Genomic DNA, 17,490 nt, shown 5'->3' on the forward strand with positions numbered 1-17,490 from the left:
TTCAAATATATGCACACTCATGGCAAGAAAATTGTGATATCTGAAAAGGCCCCAAAAAGATAGGCAAAGAAGATATGTAAAATATGAAAAACACATGTCAGACGTTTGGCTTTGCACCCCCCAAACAACCCAACAAACCTATGTATAGGTGATATCACTGTACTCAGGAGATGTTGCTGAACACATACTGGGGTGTTACTTGGCAGTGACACCACACAGGAGCTGAGAATCCATGCCTAAAGTAGAATGTGTGTGGGGGAAAAAAAAAAATGACTACATAAACGTTTGACAGAGACTGGTGGTAGAATTAGTGCATGGAAATTGTTAAAATACTACCATTTGAAATACCCTAGAGTGTCTACTTTTCAAAAACATATGGCTTGATTTGGGTAAATTACATTGACCGGCTTAAAAAATGTCCCAAATGGGTGCATGATGACCAGCTGTGAAAATTCTAAATTGTAAAACTGGAATGCGCACCCTCCAAATAAGGTCTTTTAGCCCTGTTCTTTGGCAGCAACACCCATCAGGAGCTGAGAATCCATGCCTAAAGTTCGAAAAAGTGGGTTTTTAAAAAATTGTCATCATATTTAACTTTTTTTTTTCTAGTAATTATGATACGATGAAAATAATGGTATCTTTAGAAAGACCATTTAATGGCGAGAAAAACAGTATATAATATGTGTGGGTTCAGTAAATGAGTAAAAGGAAAATTACAGCTAAACACACACACCGCAGAAATGTAAAAAGAGCCATGGTCCTTAACCCCTTAACGACGAGTGGCGGACAAGGTCCTTCACTCAGGGGAAAGCGTTAATGACGAGTGACGGACCTTGTCCGTCACGCATTAAAATTAACCCCCGATCGCCGCAGTGCCAGCGATCGCGGGGTTAACGCTGTTGCTGGGTGCCTCCGAGTCAGGGCAGACCAGCAGCAGCAAATCCTGATATCCCAGCCCATGTGACCGCTGTGACAGCCAGTCACAGCGGTCACAATGCTGCTGGGATATCTGATCCGCCTCCCTCCAAATCGTGTGGGTTTGTGAAGTGGAGAGAGACGGATCGGTTCTACATTGTGTCCCAGAAGAATAGCTAAGTTGAAAAAAAGTCCCTAATCCCTTTCCCTGCTGCTTGATCACTGCTAGCAGTGATCAATATTGCAGGTCACAGTACTTTACTGTGATCTATTTTTTTTTTTTTTTACTTTCAAGGGTTAAATTTTAGGTTTTTTTTGTAACCCTAAGGGGTTAAATTTTATTATTTGATTTTATTAATTTGTGATTTAGTTATTTTGGTGGGTGGAATTTAGTGGGAATTAGGAAATAAAAGAAAAATAAAAAAAATATTTTTAGTTAGAGTTTTGTTAGCTGCGTTGGCTGTATTAACAATATTTAGAAAGTATAGCGCAGAGGAGGCTTATGCCCTGTTAGCGGCCGACTCAGAGGCGACTGACACTGCCTCAGAGAGTGACGCAGGGGACAGGGACTATGTGCCAGATACTGCAGGACCATCAGGGGAAATCGACGATTCTCCTAATGCTGAACATGGCGCAGATGACTGGGTACTGCCTAATAATTTTTCCCCAGACATCCCAGTGTTTACAGCCAATCCTGGCATACAGGCTGACCTGTCTGCCTATAGTGTGCTGGATGTTATGCAGCTGTTCTTGGGGAATTAGATTTTTGGGGAGATAGTCACCCAGAATAATCTCTATGCGGAGCAATATCTGGCACGCAATCCAGACTCTCTTATCTCCAGGAAAGAGAGATGGAACCCAACCAGTGTGCCAGAATTGAAACAATTCTGGGCACTGACCATGTTAATGGGGCTAATTAAAAAGCCCACAATTAGGATGTATTGGTCTAAACATCCTATTTGCAATACCCCCATTTTTGACGAGACAACGACGAGGGAAAGATATGAAGACATACTACGATTTATGCACTTTAGTGACAATCACAAGTGCCCCCCAAAAGCTCCAAACGGGACTAATCATACCCAAGATGGCGGCGGAAGAAGCACCATCACGAGACTCAGCACAGGGGCTTGATGTCCTCACACGGCTGGATGCCATATTCGAAGCCTTCTGGAGGAAACTAGCAGAATGACAAGCGGGGCCATGCGCTCCAAAACCGCACCTACCGAGTGCACGCTCCTGACCACGAGGTACACCTCACGGGGCAATGCGACATGGAAGATGGCGTCACCGACAGCGACCTCCAAGACAAGCACACAACCCCGGGCAGCTGCGACCACAACAAACCAAGCCCAAACGGAAGACCAAGCCACCAACATGTAAGCACACCTCCAGGCCGAGACCCCAAATGAAATATCTGGACTTGGCAATGAGAGATTCCCGGGACAATTATTTAAATCAGCATGCCCACACACAAGCCTGGCGTCCCTTAGCCTACTACAGTACAGCTGACTCAAGCCTAGCACTCTCGGTGCCCTGGAGCGGCGATCTACCAGCCGTGGGCATCGGCTGATCAACTCATCATACAGACTGGCAGGAAAGTACTGTGGCTCAGTCTGTCAGTTAACTTGTGAAACCAGTTACAGACGAGTCTCTACAATCTAGGGACCTGGGACCCTTAGGCTAGATATGTATGTATATATTGTTTAAAGTCAGTAGGGGAAGCAGACTAGTGCCTAGATATGTCTCATTTTTTTGAATTCCATTATTGCATAGCACTTGACAAGCTTCATACTAAGCCTAGCACATTACATCTCTCACCACCTTGCTTTACCAGACCCTATGAGATTTTGCAAGAAGTATAGATCTGTGGCTGCCTAAGTCATGATAAAACTGGCTTGCTCCAACTAACCTGCCTCCGCACCCTGCGGTACACCTAAGCATCTCGGCTGTACAGCAAGTTACTCACATTCTTTCACAGCTCTATATACCCCTTCTCTGACCATTTCTTGATTTTATCTTATGTGACTCAGCAACTGTACAGTTTTGTTGGTTCAGTTTAAGCTCTTTTTTGTTTATCAGCAGGCTTACCACAAATGCCGATATACTCAACGTTAAGCATTGCTTATTTTATTTTAGTTGATCATATCCTGACGATATAAATGTTTAGTCAAGCATGTTATAAAAATATAAAATTGTGCAAATTATTATGCCACTGCCTATCTACTGTCAATCTTGAAGTGCGCTGTTGTGGCGTCTGTTGATACCCTGTAAACACCTGCACAACCAAAATAAAAAAAAAGATGTTTTCATCTTAACCACCATCCATATAAAAACACTTGGAGGGTCGCAGTTCGTGCCAGAGACTAATGTAAACGGGTGCCAGTCTGCATACGGCCATATAATCAGCATATGGGGGGTGTTGACCTTTCCGATCAACTGATGCAGTCGTATTTGATCATGAGAAAGACCAGGGCATGGTATAAAAAAGTGGGCATATACCTGATGCAGATGCCAATCCACAATGCCTTTGTCATTTTTAAAAAGGCAAATGCTGGGCTGAAAAGCACTCTTCTTTCATTCCAGTTTGAGCTCATTTCTGGGCTGCTAGAATGCCACACAAGTAGACCATCAGTGCAGCCTAGCAGAAGAATGGAGGCAGGTCACTTCTGCTTTAAGATTCCACCAACCCCTAAAAAACAAAACCCCCAGAAAAGGTGCAGGGTGTGTTACAAGAGGGGCGTAAGAGTTGAGACCAGCTATTACTGCCCTGATTGCCCCTCTCAGCCCGGCCTATGTATTGGCCACTGTTTTAAACATTTTCACACCCAGGCCGAATAAGTAGACCAGTTTTGGGGTGTGATTTTTAGTCATCTGTCTGATTGGTTACCGAATCTTGGCTTTGTCTACCGTTTATCCTGTCTTCTCTGATCCTTGACCTCGGCTTGTCCTATCGTTGTTCCGTTTCTCTTTACTCTTTTGACCTCGGCTTGTACCTTGACAATTCTCTGCTTGTATAGCCCGGCCATTCTAAGGACCGGTATTACATGTTTCTCTCTCTGTGTTCTCTCTCTTTGTGGTCTGTCTGTGTTTTGGTTTCGGAATCCATGACAGCTTTGCCCGGGACGCAGATGACTGGGTACTACCCCCGGATAAGTTTACCCCAACTATTCCCCCTTTTCACAGCAAATAGTATGCACTTGTTCATAATTTGAATTGATGAGCTGCTTATACTTCAAAATATAAGTGGCCTTTGAGAGGTAATTTGCAGTCCTGAGCTGCTAAAATGAGACTTGGGCCCAGCATCCACTTTTGAAAAATATGGAAGTGGTGTGTCTCCAATGTACCCCTTCAACATCCACATAACCCTGAAAAAGGTACACATGGGGGTATCGTTGCACTAAGATGACATAGCTGAGCAACATATTAGGTGTTATACTGCCGTAGCACACATAAGGATAGCAAAATATACAGTAGCATCTCCAAGTGTGTCAAAAAGGCAGAAAAAATGCTAATTGCAACTAGACTTGGTACAAACTAACAAAAAATTATCCTACACTAAGGTTTAGAATATACCTTTTGAAATACCCCGGGGTGTCTACTTTACGAAATGGTAGGCCTTTGTGGGTAGTTTGAATTTAAAACCTGCGAAGATGCTTGGAAATTGCACATAGGCACAGCGTCAAAATTCAAAGTTCGGTAAAAACTGATATGGCTTGGTCTCCTATATGGCACTGTAGCTTCACGAAATAGTGCCAAAGACATTCATTGGGGGTGTCATTTTACTCAGAGGACTTAGCTGAACATAATTTGGGGGGTTTGAACTTAGTGGCACGTGTAAAATATACAAAATGCCCAGCAAAAATGCAATCCATATGTAAAAAACGCACAAAATTATTTTTTACCACATACTTTGGCATCTATTGGTGAAAAAATGGGGGCATGTTAAGGCACAATATGCACCTTATGAGATACCCTGGAGTGTCTACTTTTACAAATGGTAGGCATTTGTGGTTTTTTTTTTTGAACAGTCAAACTGTTATAATACCCCAAATGGAACCATAGGCTCATTAAATCCGTCTCTCAAATTTCTACTGTGAGTACTGAAAAGGACAGGTCTCCTATATGGCACTGTAGCTTCACGAAATAGTGCCAAAGACATACAATGGGGGTGTCATTTTACTCAGCAGATGTAACTGAACACAAAATAAAACTTTGTACAGGAATAGCACACACCAACTTTACAAAATACACATGAGAAGTTCTTTGTTATAAGTTTGCATGCCAAAAACCAAAAAACACACAATTTTACTCCAAAATTAAGCAGAGGTTGGCGGTGAAATGGCTACGTAGAAAGTGTCAAAACAACCTTAGGTAAATAGCCTGTGATGTAAATATATACTTTATATAAATATATACTTTTGTGTGGCAAGTTTGTTTTCTTTTTTGGCTATTAAGCTTACAAGACAAACCTACCAAATTCTAAAATCGTTCCACATTAAAAGTTTATTTTACTCCTTGTGCTTTGTGACCTGTAACTACCACAAAAAACAAAAATCCCAGACACATTATATATTCTGTAAATCAGAACTAAATTAATGTATTTTTAATTACTTTCCTTAACCTGCACTAATTATGTACACATTATTATTGCAAAAACTGTAAAAAAAAAAACACACAAAAATTCTTTTTTTGCATATTTCTGTATTTTTTTGTAATAATAAAGCATTTATATATGTGTGTTACATCAAATTAAAGCACTTTCTGTCCTTTAAAAAAAACTGTATATAATGTGTCGGTGCAATAAATTAGTAAAATGCAAATTGCAGTTGAACGCAAACAGCAAAAAATGCTGTTGTCATTAAGTGAAAGACAAGCTTCTGAAGCGCTGTCCTTCAGGGGTTAACGGTAAGAAAATTGAAAAGCGGCCTGGTCACTAAGGGTTAAAAACGGTCCAACTTTGTTATCACAGCTTGGCTACTTTTGCCTCAGCTTTGCAATTTGGGTTTCAATTCAGTACAATGTTGGGAATCAACCAGATTTTATTTGTAAGAGATACTGCATTCAGAATAAAATATGCAAAAATACTAAAATTGACTGATGCTGCTCCTGAACAAATATGAAATTGCAGTGTATTTACTCCCTGTGTGAACTGAAGACAAGTAGAGGGAATTTTTAAACCTTAGGACAATAATCCTGAGGGAGGATTTTTTTTACGTCTTCTATTTTGGGTTAAATGTAATCCCTAGTAAACTTACTGATCACTAAATAGCGCTGTAAATGTAGCTATAACTTTAGCTATATCATACGTTGCCATTCTCGGCCACACAAACAGATTAGACAGACATTTACAAAACGATCTAAAACTGGCTGAGCGATTACACGTAAGGCGTTAACCATGTCAGCATTTAAAAGGTGAACCTCGTAGAGGCCGCGAGAAAATTGTTTATATTTCCCAACATGAAAAGTACCGAAAACAGAAGTGACGCAGACATTGCAAATTTTAACATTTCAGTTCTCATTTCTTATTGAAAAAGACAGAAGTGGAACAAAAAGTCAGACAATTTGTGACCAAACCACAAATCAAAGTAAACCATGTCAGATACCGATCTATAAACAACTAGTGACAGAAGGGGGAATTGCAAAGTACGTGCAGGAAAGTAAAAACAAACACTTCCTGAAACTTACAAATGCAAATAGGGAAACGAGAGAGGGTCTTCAAGACTCCTGTCAAAGTTCTACTTTCGAACTGTGAATCAGACGTTTTACTCTCTGGTCTATTATTCATGTCTCCACATCATATGTTAATATGGAAATAAATTCACTTAAATCGTCCGTTTTTTGCCTTTACACAGTACGTTTAGCGACCTGTAAGTATGTGAGAGATACGTAGTTGAAAGAAGTTAGGACTTTTAACTTTAATGTCACATTCCTATAAAGAGCAAGGGAAAAAAGTACTTTACCTCTCCGACAGCAGCCATTTAAGTGATTGACGGATTCAAACTTTCACTACAACTCCCATGAGCGGTCAAGCAGCACTACAACATCCATGATTCCAGTCGGTTCTGCTGTGAAAAGCTGCAGAGGCAGCATGTCTGATATTTCTGTTGATGAGCACGTAGTTCCTTCTTGTCTATCAAAATATGACCCTAAAGGGACAAAGGCAATGGGGAGAAAGAAGAGTGACAGAAATAAAGGACAAACACTGCCTTCTAACCCCTGTATATCTTTTTAAGCATTTTTAATGCGTTAAGTTAGTAACTTGGCATTTTTATACCGCCTTTCCTTTCCTCTTTTAACTTTTTTTTCTTTAAATATGCTGAACAGAACTTGTTTTGGTAGGCTTAACCCACTAATGACACACACTATTTTAATGTGTTTGATCATTCAACAGGCAGTCTAGGAACCATAACCACTACTGTAGTGGTTATGGTGCCAGGGCCTACCTCCCAACATTTAAGATGGATATTTTAATAGTGGGGGGGGAGGGGGGGGGGGGTAGCCGTGGAAGCTATTACGAAACATTTTAACAATATCAAGTCATGCTGATACCGGAGAAACTGACGGAAGCCAAGCACAGAGAGATGGACACAGGTTTCTTCAGGAAGGAAGAGATTCTTTATTGGATCACCGATCGGGACTCAGAGGGACTAGCGTCACCAAAATACAGCAAGTTCTGAGCCCCGGACAATAGTGCAGGCTCCTTATATAAGCACATAACTCCTCCCATATTAAGCTCCACCCGCACATTCTCTTGACCAATCAATACAAATAAGAATTAACTTCCTGCTTGACCGCATGGCTTGTCCAGCACAATGGAGGAGGGGAATACTACATCCTGTATTCTTGCACATGCTCCGTACACTACTGATCGTATCTTGCCTCGTGCAACCAACTGATCGATACGTCAGCATATGCACGTACACATGCCACGTGGTAATATCGGCCTACTAAATTTATTTTTACCGAGATTCCACCACATTCCCCCCTTTGATGCCTCTTGATATTTCACAATTACTCGAGGCATCACTTAACCTTGGTTTGCATACACCGCAAGTTACCTTGAACCAGACCAGACTTATCTTATGATGTGAATCTTCAACACTCATCTTCCTGCATTGGTTCTCCCTGATCTAGAGCCTTATACTTATAAATCGCCATTATCTGTGCAGCAGCCTTCCTCTCTGCTATATTTTCTATCAGGCTTTGCACAGACCTAACTACTAAGGGTATAAGACACGGCAGGAGTAGACACAACATTAAAATCAGTAGGACTCCACCTACCACTGCCTTAAGCCCTCCAAACCACTCATACCAGCTACCAAACCAACTACTTGGATTATACCCTTTCCATACCTGAGTAGGCACATGCGCTAGTTTAACCATATGGCTAGTAAGCTCAGCTATTGCTTGCCCTTCATCATCTATTTGAAGACAACAATTACTCAGGTTAAACTTCCCACATACACCTCCCTCTACTGCCAAAAGGTAATCCAAGGCTAATCTATTTTGGTAGACTGCTGTCCTCATCCTGGTGTTATGCTTCGCTAGAAGATTGAGCGCTTGTGATGTCTCGTTAGTAATAATCTCAACCACCGCCTGTAATCTTATAATACAGTTGAGCATATAAATAGGGGTTCTATAACCAAAGGTACCATCCTCAGCCCACGTGGCTGGCCCATAATAATCTATAATATGCTGGGGAGGCCATTCATTATCTTCCCAGGCGCCTATCTCTATGGGTCCCCTTTTCTTCCTATGATTCACATCATACACTTTAACACCTAAAGTCTCACCTGTTTCAATCGGTAACAAGAAGAAGGATGGTTTGAGCATACCCAACACACATGCCCCTTCCCAGTCCTGTGGCAACTCCGAATAGGCTTTCTTACCACAGATCCAGTACAAATTTGCTGGGGCTCTCCAGGTAGATGTGATGGATAGGTCAAACCACACATCCTTTAAATTGGCGTATCTAGCAAACGGGTTAGATGGTTCTGAGACATTTGAAGCCGACCACCAAGTTGTATTCTTTGTATCATCATCATACGCTTTTTGCCCTAGACAAGTTAATTCTCCTACAGAAGTGTTATACATTATTCCTTTCCTTGCTATGCAAACATAACCTATGATGGAGGTCTTTAATCTCCACTCAGATTTACCTCTAACACTCATATGATAATCGGCTTGTGTAGATATTAGTTGGTCAACTGCCTCAGAACCGGACATTACCTCCTTTGCTTCCCAAGGCCATTGGTCTCCCATGTTAGTACCTCCACACACATAGCAGTTGGTAACATTAAGACTACCGGCAATACTTTCGGCTAAATCAATAAACAGGTTTTTAGCATTATGGGGGATCTTATTATCTATACTCATCTCTTCATAAAAGGAATGGTATACTTGATGAGTTTGGGAGGATACCGTATCAGTCTCTATCCCTATAAACAATACTGTCCCAGGATCTAAACCCGTCCCGTATATTTGAAACCCAAATAAATTGCCATATTTGTCTAAGAACTTATCGGGGTTATTTATAAGTATATGGATGGGATTACATTCCATAGACTTACAATATGGGCTGGTAGGCAACTTAGTCACTATCATGTCTTTGTCTACTGTCTGTCCCCAAGTCGCCCACCCCACACAAGACCAATATGGGCAAAAGTTATAGTCTTTATTTGGGCATCTAGGACTCACATATTTATTTTTACTACTGGGACAAATATATTTATCATTAGACCCATACGTCCTCTCCCATCTAAGATCCCCACATACATTCCACGGCTTTCTACCACTTGATATCGCCTTACACGCATCAAATAGCAGAACACCCGAAGAATGTACGGATTCTAACACCGTCTTATTAATTAGGGTCCCCTGAGGATCTCCATTCCTGAGAGTCAACCAAATTGTACGAGGTTGATACTCCGGACTGAAGCACTTAGGTTCTCCTACTCCTAAATGGCACACACTATAGTCTATATTTAGGTATCTACATCTCGATACATCTCCTTTACACTCGTATTGTGAATGCCAAATTAGGGTTTGGGAAATATGGTTACCTGTTCTCGTAGTCTTAATGCATACCTCACAGCTAGGAGTGTCGGTACCTCTACCTTCCTGAATATAAAAACACACATAAATAAACACTATCAAAAACACATCTTTCGCCGTCATCCTCAGTCTTCGTCCGTGCGAAGGCACCTCAGCTTCCAGGATGTAAGGGCTGCAGGGAATGGAGTTCTGCTCGTCTTCACAGGAGTCCCTTCGAGACTTTCCCTGGCTTATATACTATACGTCGGTGGGCGGACAGGCTTTATTATGGCCTTCTCACTCACGCACCAAATCCCAAAAATAATAAAATTTGTAATCCACAATAGTTCCTCGTTACTCCGACTGAGTAGTGCGTTTTAACCGGATCTTGCAGGGATTCTCTGGATCTGCTGTAACTTGCCAAGAATCGACTGCTGCTGGTTTAACCCTGGAGTGATGTATCCACGGAGTCACTTCGGCTACTTTTATCGCTGTAGGGGTAGACAAAAGAACAACATAAGGACCTCTCCACTTGGGCCCTAACGGTACATTATTCCACTCTTTAATCCATACTTGATCTCCTGGATGATAACTATGAACAGGGGGATAAATATTCACAGGTAATCTATCTTGTACCCATTTCTGTACCTCCTCCATAGTCTTACCCAACTCTACAACCTGCTGCCGGGTAATTCCTTCTCCCAACTGACTCAAATCCCCCCTTAAGTTACCAAGTACGGGAGGTGGTCGCCCATACATGATTTCAAAAGGAGAGAGGCCCATCCTTCTGGTAGGGGTACTGCGGATTCGCAATAGAGCTATGGGTAAGAGAACGTTCCACTTAAGTTGGGTTTCCTGACACATTTTAGCCAACTGGTTCTTAATAGTTCTATTCATTCTCTCTACCTTACCAGAGCTCTGGGGTCTATATGCAGTATGAAGCCTCCACTTTATACCAAGCATATGAGTCAGTTGTTGTAGGCACTGATGAACAAAAGCTGGACCATTGTCCGATCCTATAGAACAGGGTAGTCCATATCGGGGTATTATTTCTCGTAGCAGGAATCTCACAACTTCTCCTGCTTTCTCTGTACGAGTAGGACATGCTTCTACCCAGCCTGAATAGGTGCACACAATTACCAGCAGGTAACGATGTCCACCCGATTTAGGCATCACTGTAAAGTCAATTTGTAAATCGGACATGGGGAGTCCCCCCATAAACTGGACTCCTGGTGGCTTTACTGGTCCTTGTCTTGCATTATTTTTAGCACACGTTACACATCTTCGTACAATGGCCTGAGTCAAGTTGGACAATCTTGGTATGTAGAAATGTTTTCTGAGAGATTCTTCAGTACTGTCTCTCCCAGAATGTGTCCCGTTATGATAATTTTGGACAATTTCTACCGCTAGTGATGCTGGTATGACTATTCTTCCATCTTCTAGCTGATACCACTTGTTCTCCAAATACTTTCCAGGTTCAGTCTTTAACCACTCCTCTTCTTGAGTTGTATAAACTGGAGTCCATTGGGACAGTGGAGTTGGTATAAGAGCAGCTATATGCCCCACATACTCCTGTCTTCCTGATTCAGCAGCACGCTTGGCTGCACTATCTGCCATCCGATTTCCCTTGGTTACATCACCATCTCCTCTCAGATGCGCTCGACAATGTATGATACCGACTTCTTTCGGCTCCCACACTGCTTCCAATAGTTGTAGGATTTCAGCTGCGTATTTGATTTCTTTTCCTTCTGAATTCAGTAGTCCTCTTTCTTTATACAAAGCTCCGTGGGCATGAGTGGTTAAAAACGCATATTTGGAGTCCGTGTAGATGTTCACTCTTAAACCTTCAGCCAATTGTAACGCTCGTGTCAGTGCTATCAATTCTGCCTTTTGTGCTGATGTTCCTTTCGCCAGTGGCCGAGCTTCTATCACCTTGTCTATTGTTGTCACTGCATATCCTGCATAGCGGATCCCTTCTTTCACATAACTACTGCCGTCGGTATAGTATTGAACATCGGGGTTCTGGATGGGAAAATCACGAAGATCTGGTCTACTTGAGAATACTTCATCCATTACTTCCAAACAATCATGTTGACTTTCAGTAGGTTGTGGCAAAAGGGTAGCTGGATTTAAGGTGTTTACAGTCTCTAAATGCACTCTGGGGTTTTCACACAACATTGCTTGATACTTGGTCATACGGCTGTTACTAAACCAATGATTTCCTTTGTAATCCAACAACGTCTGTACTGCATGTGGGACTCGTACATAAAGTTCTTGACCCAGAGTGAGTTTATCGGCTTCAGCTACTAGCAGGGCGGCTGCAGCTACGGCTCTTAGACAAGGTGGAAGTCCGCTGGCCACTGCATCCAATTGCTTAGACATGTAGGCGACAGGTCTTTGCCATGATCCCAAGTACTGTGTCAATACTCCCACAGCCATTCTTCTTTGCTCATGTACATACAGGTAGAATGGTCGTGTGTGATCAGGTAGACCTAATGCTGGGGCACTCATCAAAGCCTTCTTCACATCTTCAAATGCCGTTTGTTGTTCTTGAGTCCATAAGAAGGGGTCGTGCTCTGTACCTTTGATAGCTGCATACAGAGGTTTTGCCAGTATCGCGTAGCTGGGAATCCATATCCTACAGAAGCCTGCTGCCCCCAAGAATTCTCGCACTTGTCTTCTATTCTTGGGTATTGGTATTTGGCAGACAGCTTCTTTTCTCTCTGGCCCCATAATTCTTTGACCTTCAGAGATATGGAATCCCAGATATTTGACAGTTGGCAAACACAACTGAGCCTTCTTTCTAGACACCTTGTATCCTGCCTTCCAGAGAATGTGTAGTAGATCGTGCGTTGCTTGCTGACAGATTTCTTTTGTAACTGCTGCTATCAACAAGTCATCTACATATTGTAACAATACACACTCTCCTGGGATGGACTCGAAATCCAGTAGATCTTGACTTAGGGCTGAACCAAATGGGGTAGGTGAATTTTTAAACCCTTGGGGCAGTCTTGTCCAAGTCATTTGGCATTTTGAGCCTGTTACAGCGTTCTCCCATTGGAAAGCGAAAATACATTGACTTTCTGCGGCAATTCGGAGGCAAAAGAAGGCATCTTTGAGGTCTAAGACTGTAAAGTAGGTAGCCCCGCCCGGAATTAGAGCAAGCAGGTTATATGGTTTGGGTACAACTGGATGTATACTAACAACCGCATCATTGACTGCTCTCAAGTCCTGCACAGGTCGATACTCATCTGTACCGGGCTTTTGAACAGGCAGCAATGGGGTGTTACAGGGGGAAGTACAGAATTTTAGGATACCATACCGTATGAACTTATCCAGATAGGATTGGATGTTCTTCTTAGCCTTCTGCAGGATGTGGTATTGTCTTAGGCTCACTGGATAAACCCCAAGTTTTAGTTCAATTTTTATAGGTGGAATATTGCGGGCCAGTCCTGGTGGGTTGTTCTCTGCCCAAACTCCTGGTATGTTAAATAATGTCTCATCACTCCTAGGGTTTTGGCTAGTCAACGCTGTATAAAGTCGCCACTCTTCTTCCTTTGGTACGGATAATGTCATGATACCTGAAGGTCCATTAAACTTTAAGGATGTTGTTCCATTTGGTAGGAACGTAATCTGCGCTTGTAATTTTGATGGCATATCACGTCCCAGCAATTGGACTGGACATTCAGGCATATAAAGGAATTGATGTTTTACTACGTGGCCACCCAATGTACAGAGTCGACTTTTAAGAACCGGTTTTTCAGCACTTCTTCCAGTTGCTCCTATCACAGTAATAGTCCTTCCAGATGGAGGAGCAACTAGATTAGTCACCACTGAATGTTCAGCACCAGTGTCGATCATGAACGCACTCCTTTTTCCCCCTATTGATACATCGACCATAGGCTCCGCTCGACCAAGGGGGATGGAGCCCGGTCGGTATCAATAGTCCTCCATGACCGTGTCAGCCAATCCTACAAAGTCCCTACCTTCTCTATCGCGGGACCTTTGCGCTGCTGGAATATACCTGTCTTCCCTAACACTTCCTCTGTTCCCATTACTCCCTCTATTACCATTACTCCCTCCGGGGCCTCCTCTACCTCTCGCTCTGCCTCTAAAGTTTCCGTAACCTGTCCTAGGTCTGTCTCTCTCACACTGTTCTCTTCGAGGACACTCATTTCTCCAATGCCCTTCTTCCCTACAGTATGCGCACTGATTTCTACTTAGAGGTTGCTCATTCCATCTACTATCGCCTCTATCTGGGCCCCGTCTATCTACGCCTGCGATCGCTACCGCTAGCATATCAGCCTTTTTACGCATCTTGCGCTCTTCCTCTTTCTTACTTTCTGTTTCCCTATTCATATAAACCTTATTCGCTACCTCCATTAGTTGGGTGATGGACATACCTGCAAACCCTTCTAACTTTTGTAGCTTGCGCTTAATATCTCCGTAAGCTTGGCTGACAAAGGCGGAGTTCACCATTCGGGAATTGTCTGCGTCTTCCGGATTAAAGGGGGTATACAAGTGGTATGCCTCCAATAATCGGTCATAAAAGACACTGGGCGCTTCATCACTTTTCTGAATCACCTCAACTGTCTTCGACATGTTAATAGCTTTCTTTCCTCCGGCTTTCATGCCAGCAATTATAGCGTCTCTATAGGCTCTGAGTTGAACCATATCAGCACCATTTACATTCCAATCGGGATCGGTGTTGGGATAATGTGTTGCGGCCCATGCTGATGGATTGGCTTGGTTTAAAATACGGGCTTTATCCTCTAGTGCTTTAATGGCCGCTTGGTTAATCCTTGTCCTTTCCTCATTGTTGAATAAAGTCATTAATAACCGCTGGCAATCAGCCCATGTCGGGTTATGTGTCTGTACTATTGAGGTGAACAGATCAGTCATAGCTTGTGGTTTCTCAGTATACGAGGAATTGTGGGTCTTCCAATTTAAGAGATCGGTTGTCGTGAATGGGACATATACAAAGACTGGGTCAGCATGTGCTATTTGGCCTGCGTCATCGATATAGGCTGACCCAGGATTCAGACGAAGAGGCATCTGATAGTGTTTTAATTGTTGGGCACCGGTCAACTGTCGGGTCTGTATGGGGCTACGTGGAGGGGCGTCTGTCATAGGTTCCAGTCGGGGAGAAATAGGGTATGGGGATGTGGGAGCTTGGTTTTGGGAAAAGGTTGTAAATAAAACACTTCGAGCCAAGCTAGATGAAGCTTGACCGGAAGTCTGAGATGGCGCCAAATCAGGATATTCGTTTTTAATGGGGGTTGGTTCTGATTCCGGAAGGGGAGATTTAGTACGAGGGGGGGTGGATCCTGTACTGGAGGAGGAAGCGGAAGTGGATGGGGGTAATGAGGGGAGGGTTGTAGGACTTCCTGCATTTGCGTCACTTCTTCTTAACGGAAAGTAAGGGGGCGGCAAAGGGATCTCGGACTCAGGGGGCGTGTCCAAAATGGGCCTAACACCAGTCCTAGTGGACGAACAAGTCCTAGCTACCATGAGGCGACACTGCTCCTCGTGGCATGTCTGGAGCCATTTTGGCGAGTCATTTACGGCCTGTCTCCAACAATCAATATAAGGAAACTGGCCGTAAAGTTCAGGCCTACCCGATACAGCCACGTGTAAGCGCTGTACCAGAGTTGGATCCAAACTGCCACGTGGCGGCCATGCCGCAACCAAAGTAGGCCACTCCCTAGTACACAAAGTGACCAAACGTACAGGAGACATTTTAACCCCAAAATCACAAGTTTTGAATCCCTTTTTAAAATTCTTCACCATACAACCTAAGGGATCCGGGATCGTTGACTGCGACGCACCCATACTTAACAATGGAACGTTGTCGACAACGAATACTATACACGCGTACTATTCAACAGTCACACCCGTTTCCTCTGGCAACAGCACCACGTGGTACGGTTACCAAGTGAAACGTACACAATAACAATAAACACTCAGGGAATTCCCGTACACACACAGCTGTTACACCAGTCACTATATAATCAATATTATGCCCTTTGGCGAAACTATACAGTCACCCACGCTATAATTCTCTATATATGAATTACCCGTCTCTAACACACCCCAGTAACATCGTCTTTTACAAATAGCGGTTACAGTACGGTTAGCATAGGTCAAAGCACAAGTTAAGGTCACAATACAATTATTAGTGGTTATGGTGTTAAACATGCAATGGACGACAATGATTAGTACTTATATACAGTGTCAGTAAATATACAGGGTTATGGTACCGTGCACTATGATACAGCAACACACTATTAACACTCTCGCTAGACGGCTGAGCTCGCGCTATCTAACAAGATATACACTTTACTAAACAATCTTTATCACATTTACAATTCCCAACTAAACTATTGGCCAGTACCTTGAATGGACTACCTAAAAACAATCTACATACGTTTTGGTTAGCCACACTGCCCAATCACCATATATAGCGAGCTAGAGGACCGAATTTACACAGACGCCTCTTAGTCGCACTATCAAAAGTCTAGTGGGTTCCAAATTTACACGCCTTCCCACTTAGCCCAGATAGGATGAGAGCTAGCGAACCGAATTTACACAGACGCCGCTTAGTCTCCCGGTCCCTCCGACCTAGCGAACAAAATATACACCCTAGAACGCTAGTCTAGACAAGACACCGGTGTCCGGCTAGGGCTATTTACACCAGAGCCCCGCCTGACTAACAAAATCAAACGGTCTGACTAAAGAGCGTTCGATCGAGCGGTGCGCCTTCGCTCCTTCCCTCCGACAGAGGGGGCAGATACACAGATTCAAACCCCTTTGGGCCTACCGCACAATCGGTATACCCCTAGTGGGTCCTGCCATCTAAAACAGCAGTTGTCTTACCTCCTCGTTCCTGAACCTGAGTTCACACTCATCGACGGGGACACCCCAGCACTTCTCACGTAGAGGCCGATGATCTCCTGGACAACAGACCAGTGGCGCCGAGACGAAGGGAGGTCCACGCAGAAGTTCAGGGGTGCAGCCGTAGAGAACGTGGGCAAAGATAGACCGTCTCACGCCTCTGCCTCTCAGCTACCGTTGAACGATGAGCTTCCCGGCCAATGCACCAAATGATACCGGAGAAACTGACGGAAGCCAAGCACAGAGAGATGGACACAGGTTTCTTCAGGAAGGAAGAGATTCTTTATTGGATCACCGATCGGGACTCAGAGGGACTAGCGTCACCAAAATACAGCAAGTTCTGAGCCCCGGACAATAGTGCAGGCTCCTTATATAAGCACATAACTCCTCCCATATTAAGCTCCACCCGCACATTCTCTTGACCAATCAATACAAATAAGAATTAACTTCCTGCTTGACCGCATGGCTTGTCCAGCACAATGGAGGAGGGGAATACTACATCCTGTATTCTTGCACATGCTCCGTACACTACTGATCGTATCTTGCCTCGTGCAACCAACTGATCGATACGTCAGCATATGCACGTACACATGCCACGTGGTAATCTCGGCCTACTAAATTTATTTTTACCGAGATTCCACCACA

General features: G+C 43.4%; 1 protein-coding gene across 1 annotated transcript in view; it reads right to left on the bottom strand.

Moving 5' to 3' along the window:
• The window catches only part of FYCO1 (FYVE and coiled-coil domain autophagy adaptor 1), a 260,863-nt gene extending 253,887 nt beyond the window's left edge, over window positions 1–6,976 (bottom strand). Inside the window, exon 1 of the mRNA XM_063452011.1 lies at window positions 6,879–6,976. Within this exon, the coding sequence (XP_063308081.1) occupies window positions 6,879–6,896 (18 nt within the window). The 5' untranslated portion in view covers window positions 6,897–6,976. The remainder of the gene's footprint in view (window positions 1–6,878) is intronic.
• Between the last annotated feature and the right edge of the window lie 10,514 nt (window positions 6,977–17,490).

The sequence above is a fragment of the Pelobates fuscus genome, chromosome 4 (genome assembly GCF_036172605.1).
Source record: "Pelobates fuscus isolate aPelFus1 chromosome 4, aPelFus1.pri, whole genome shotgun sequence".
NCBI classification, from domain to species: Eukaryota; Metazoa; Chordata; class Amphibia; order Anura; family Pelobatidae; genus Pelobates; species Pelobates fuscus.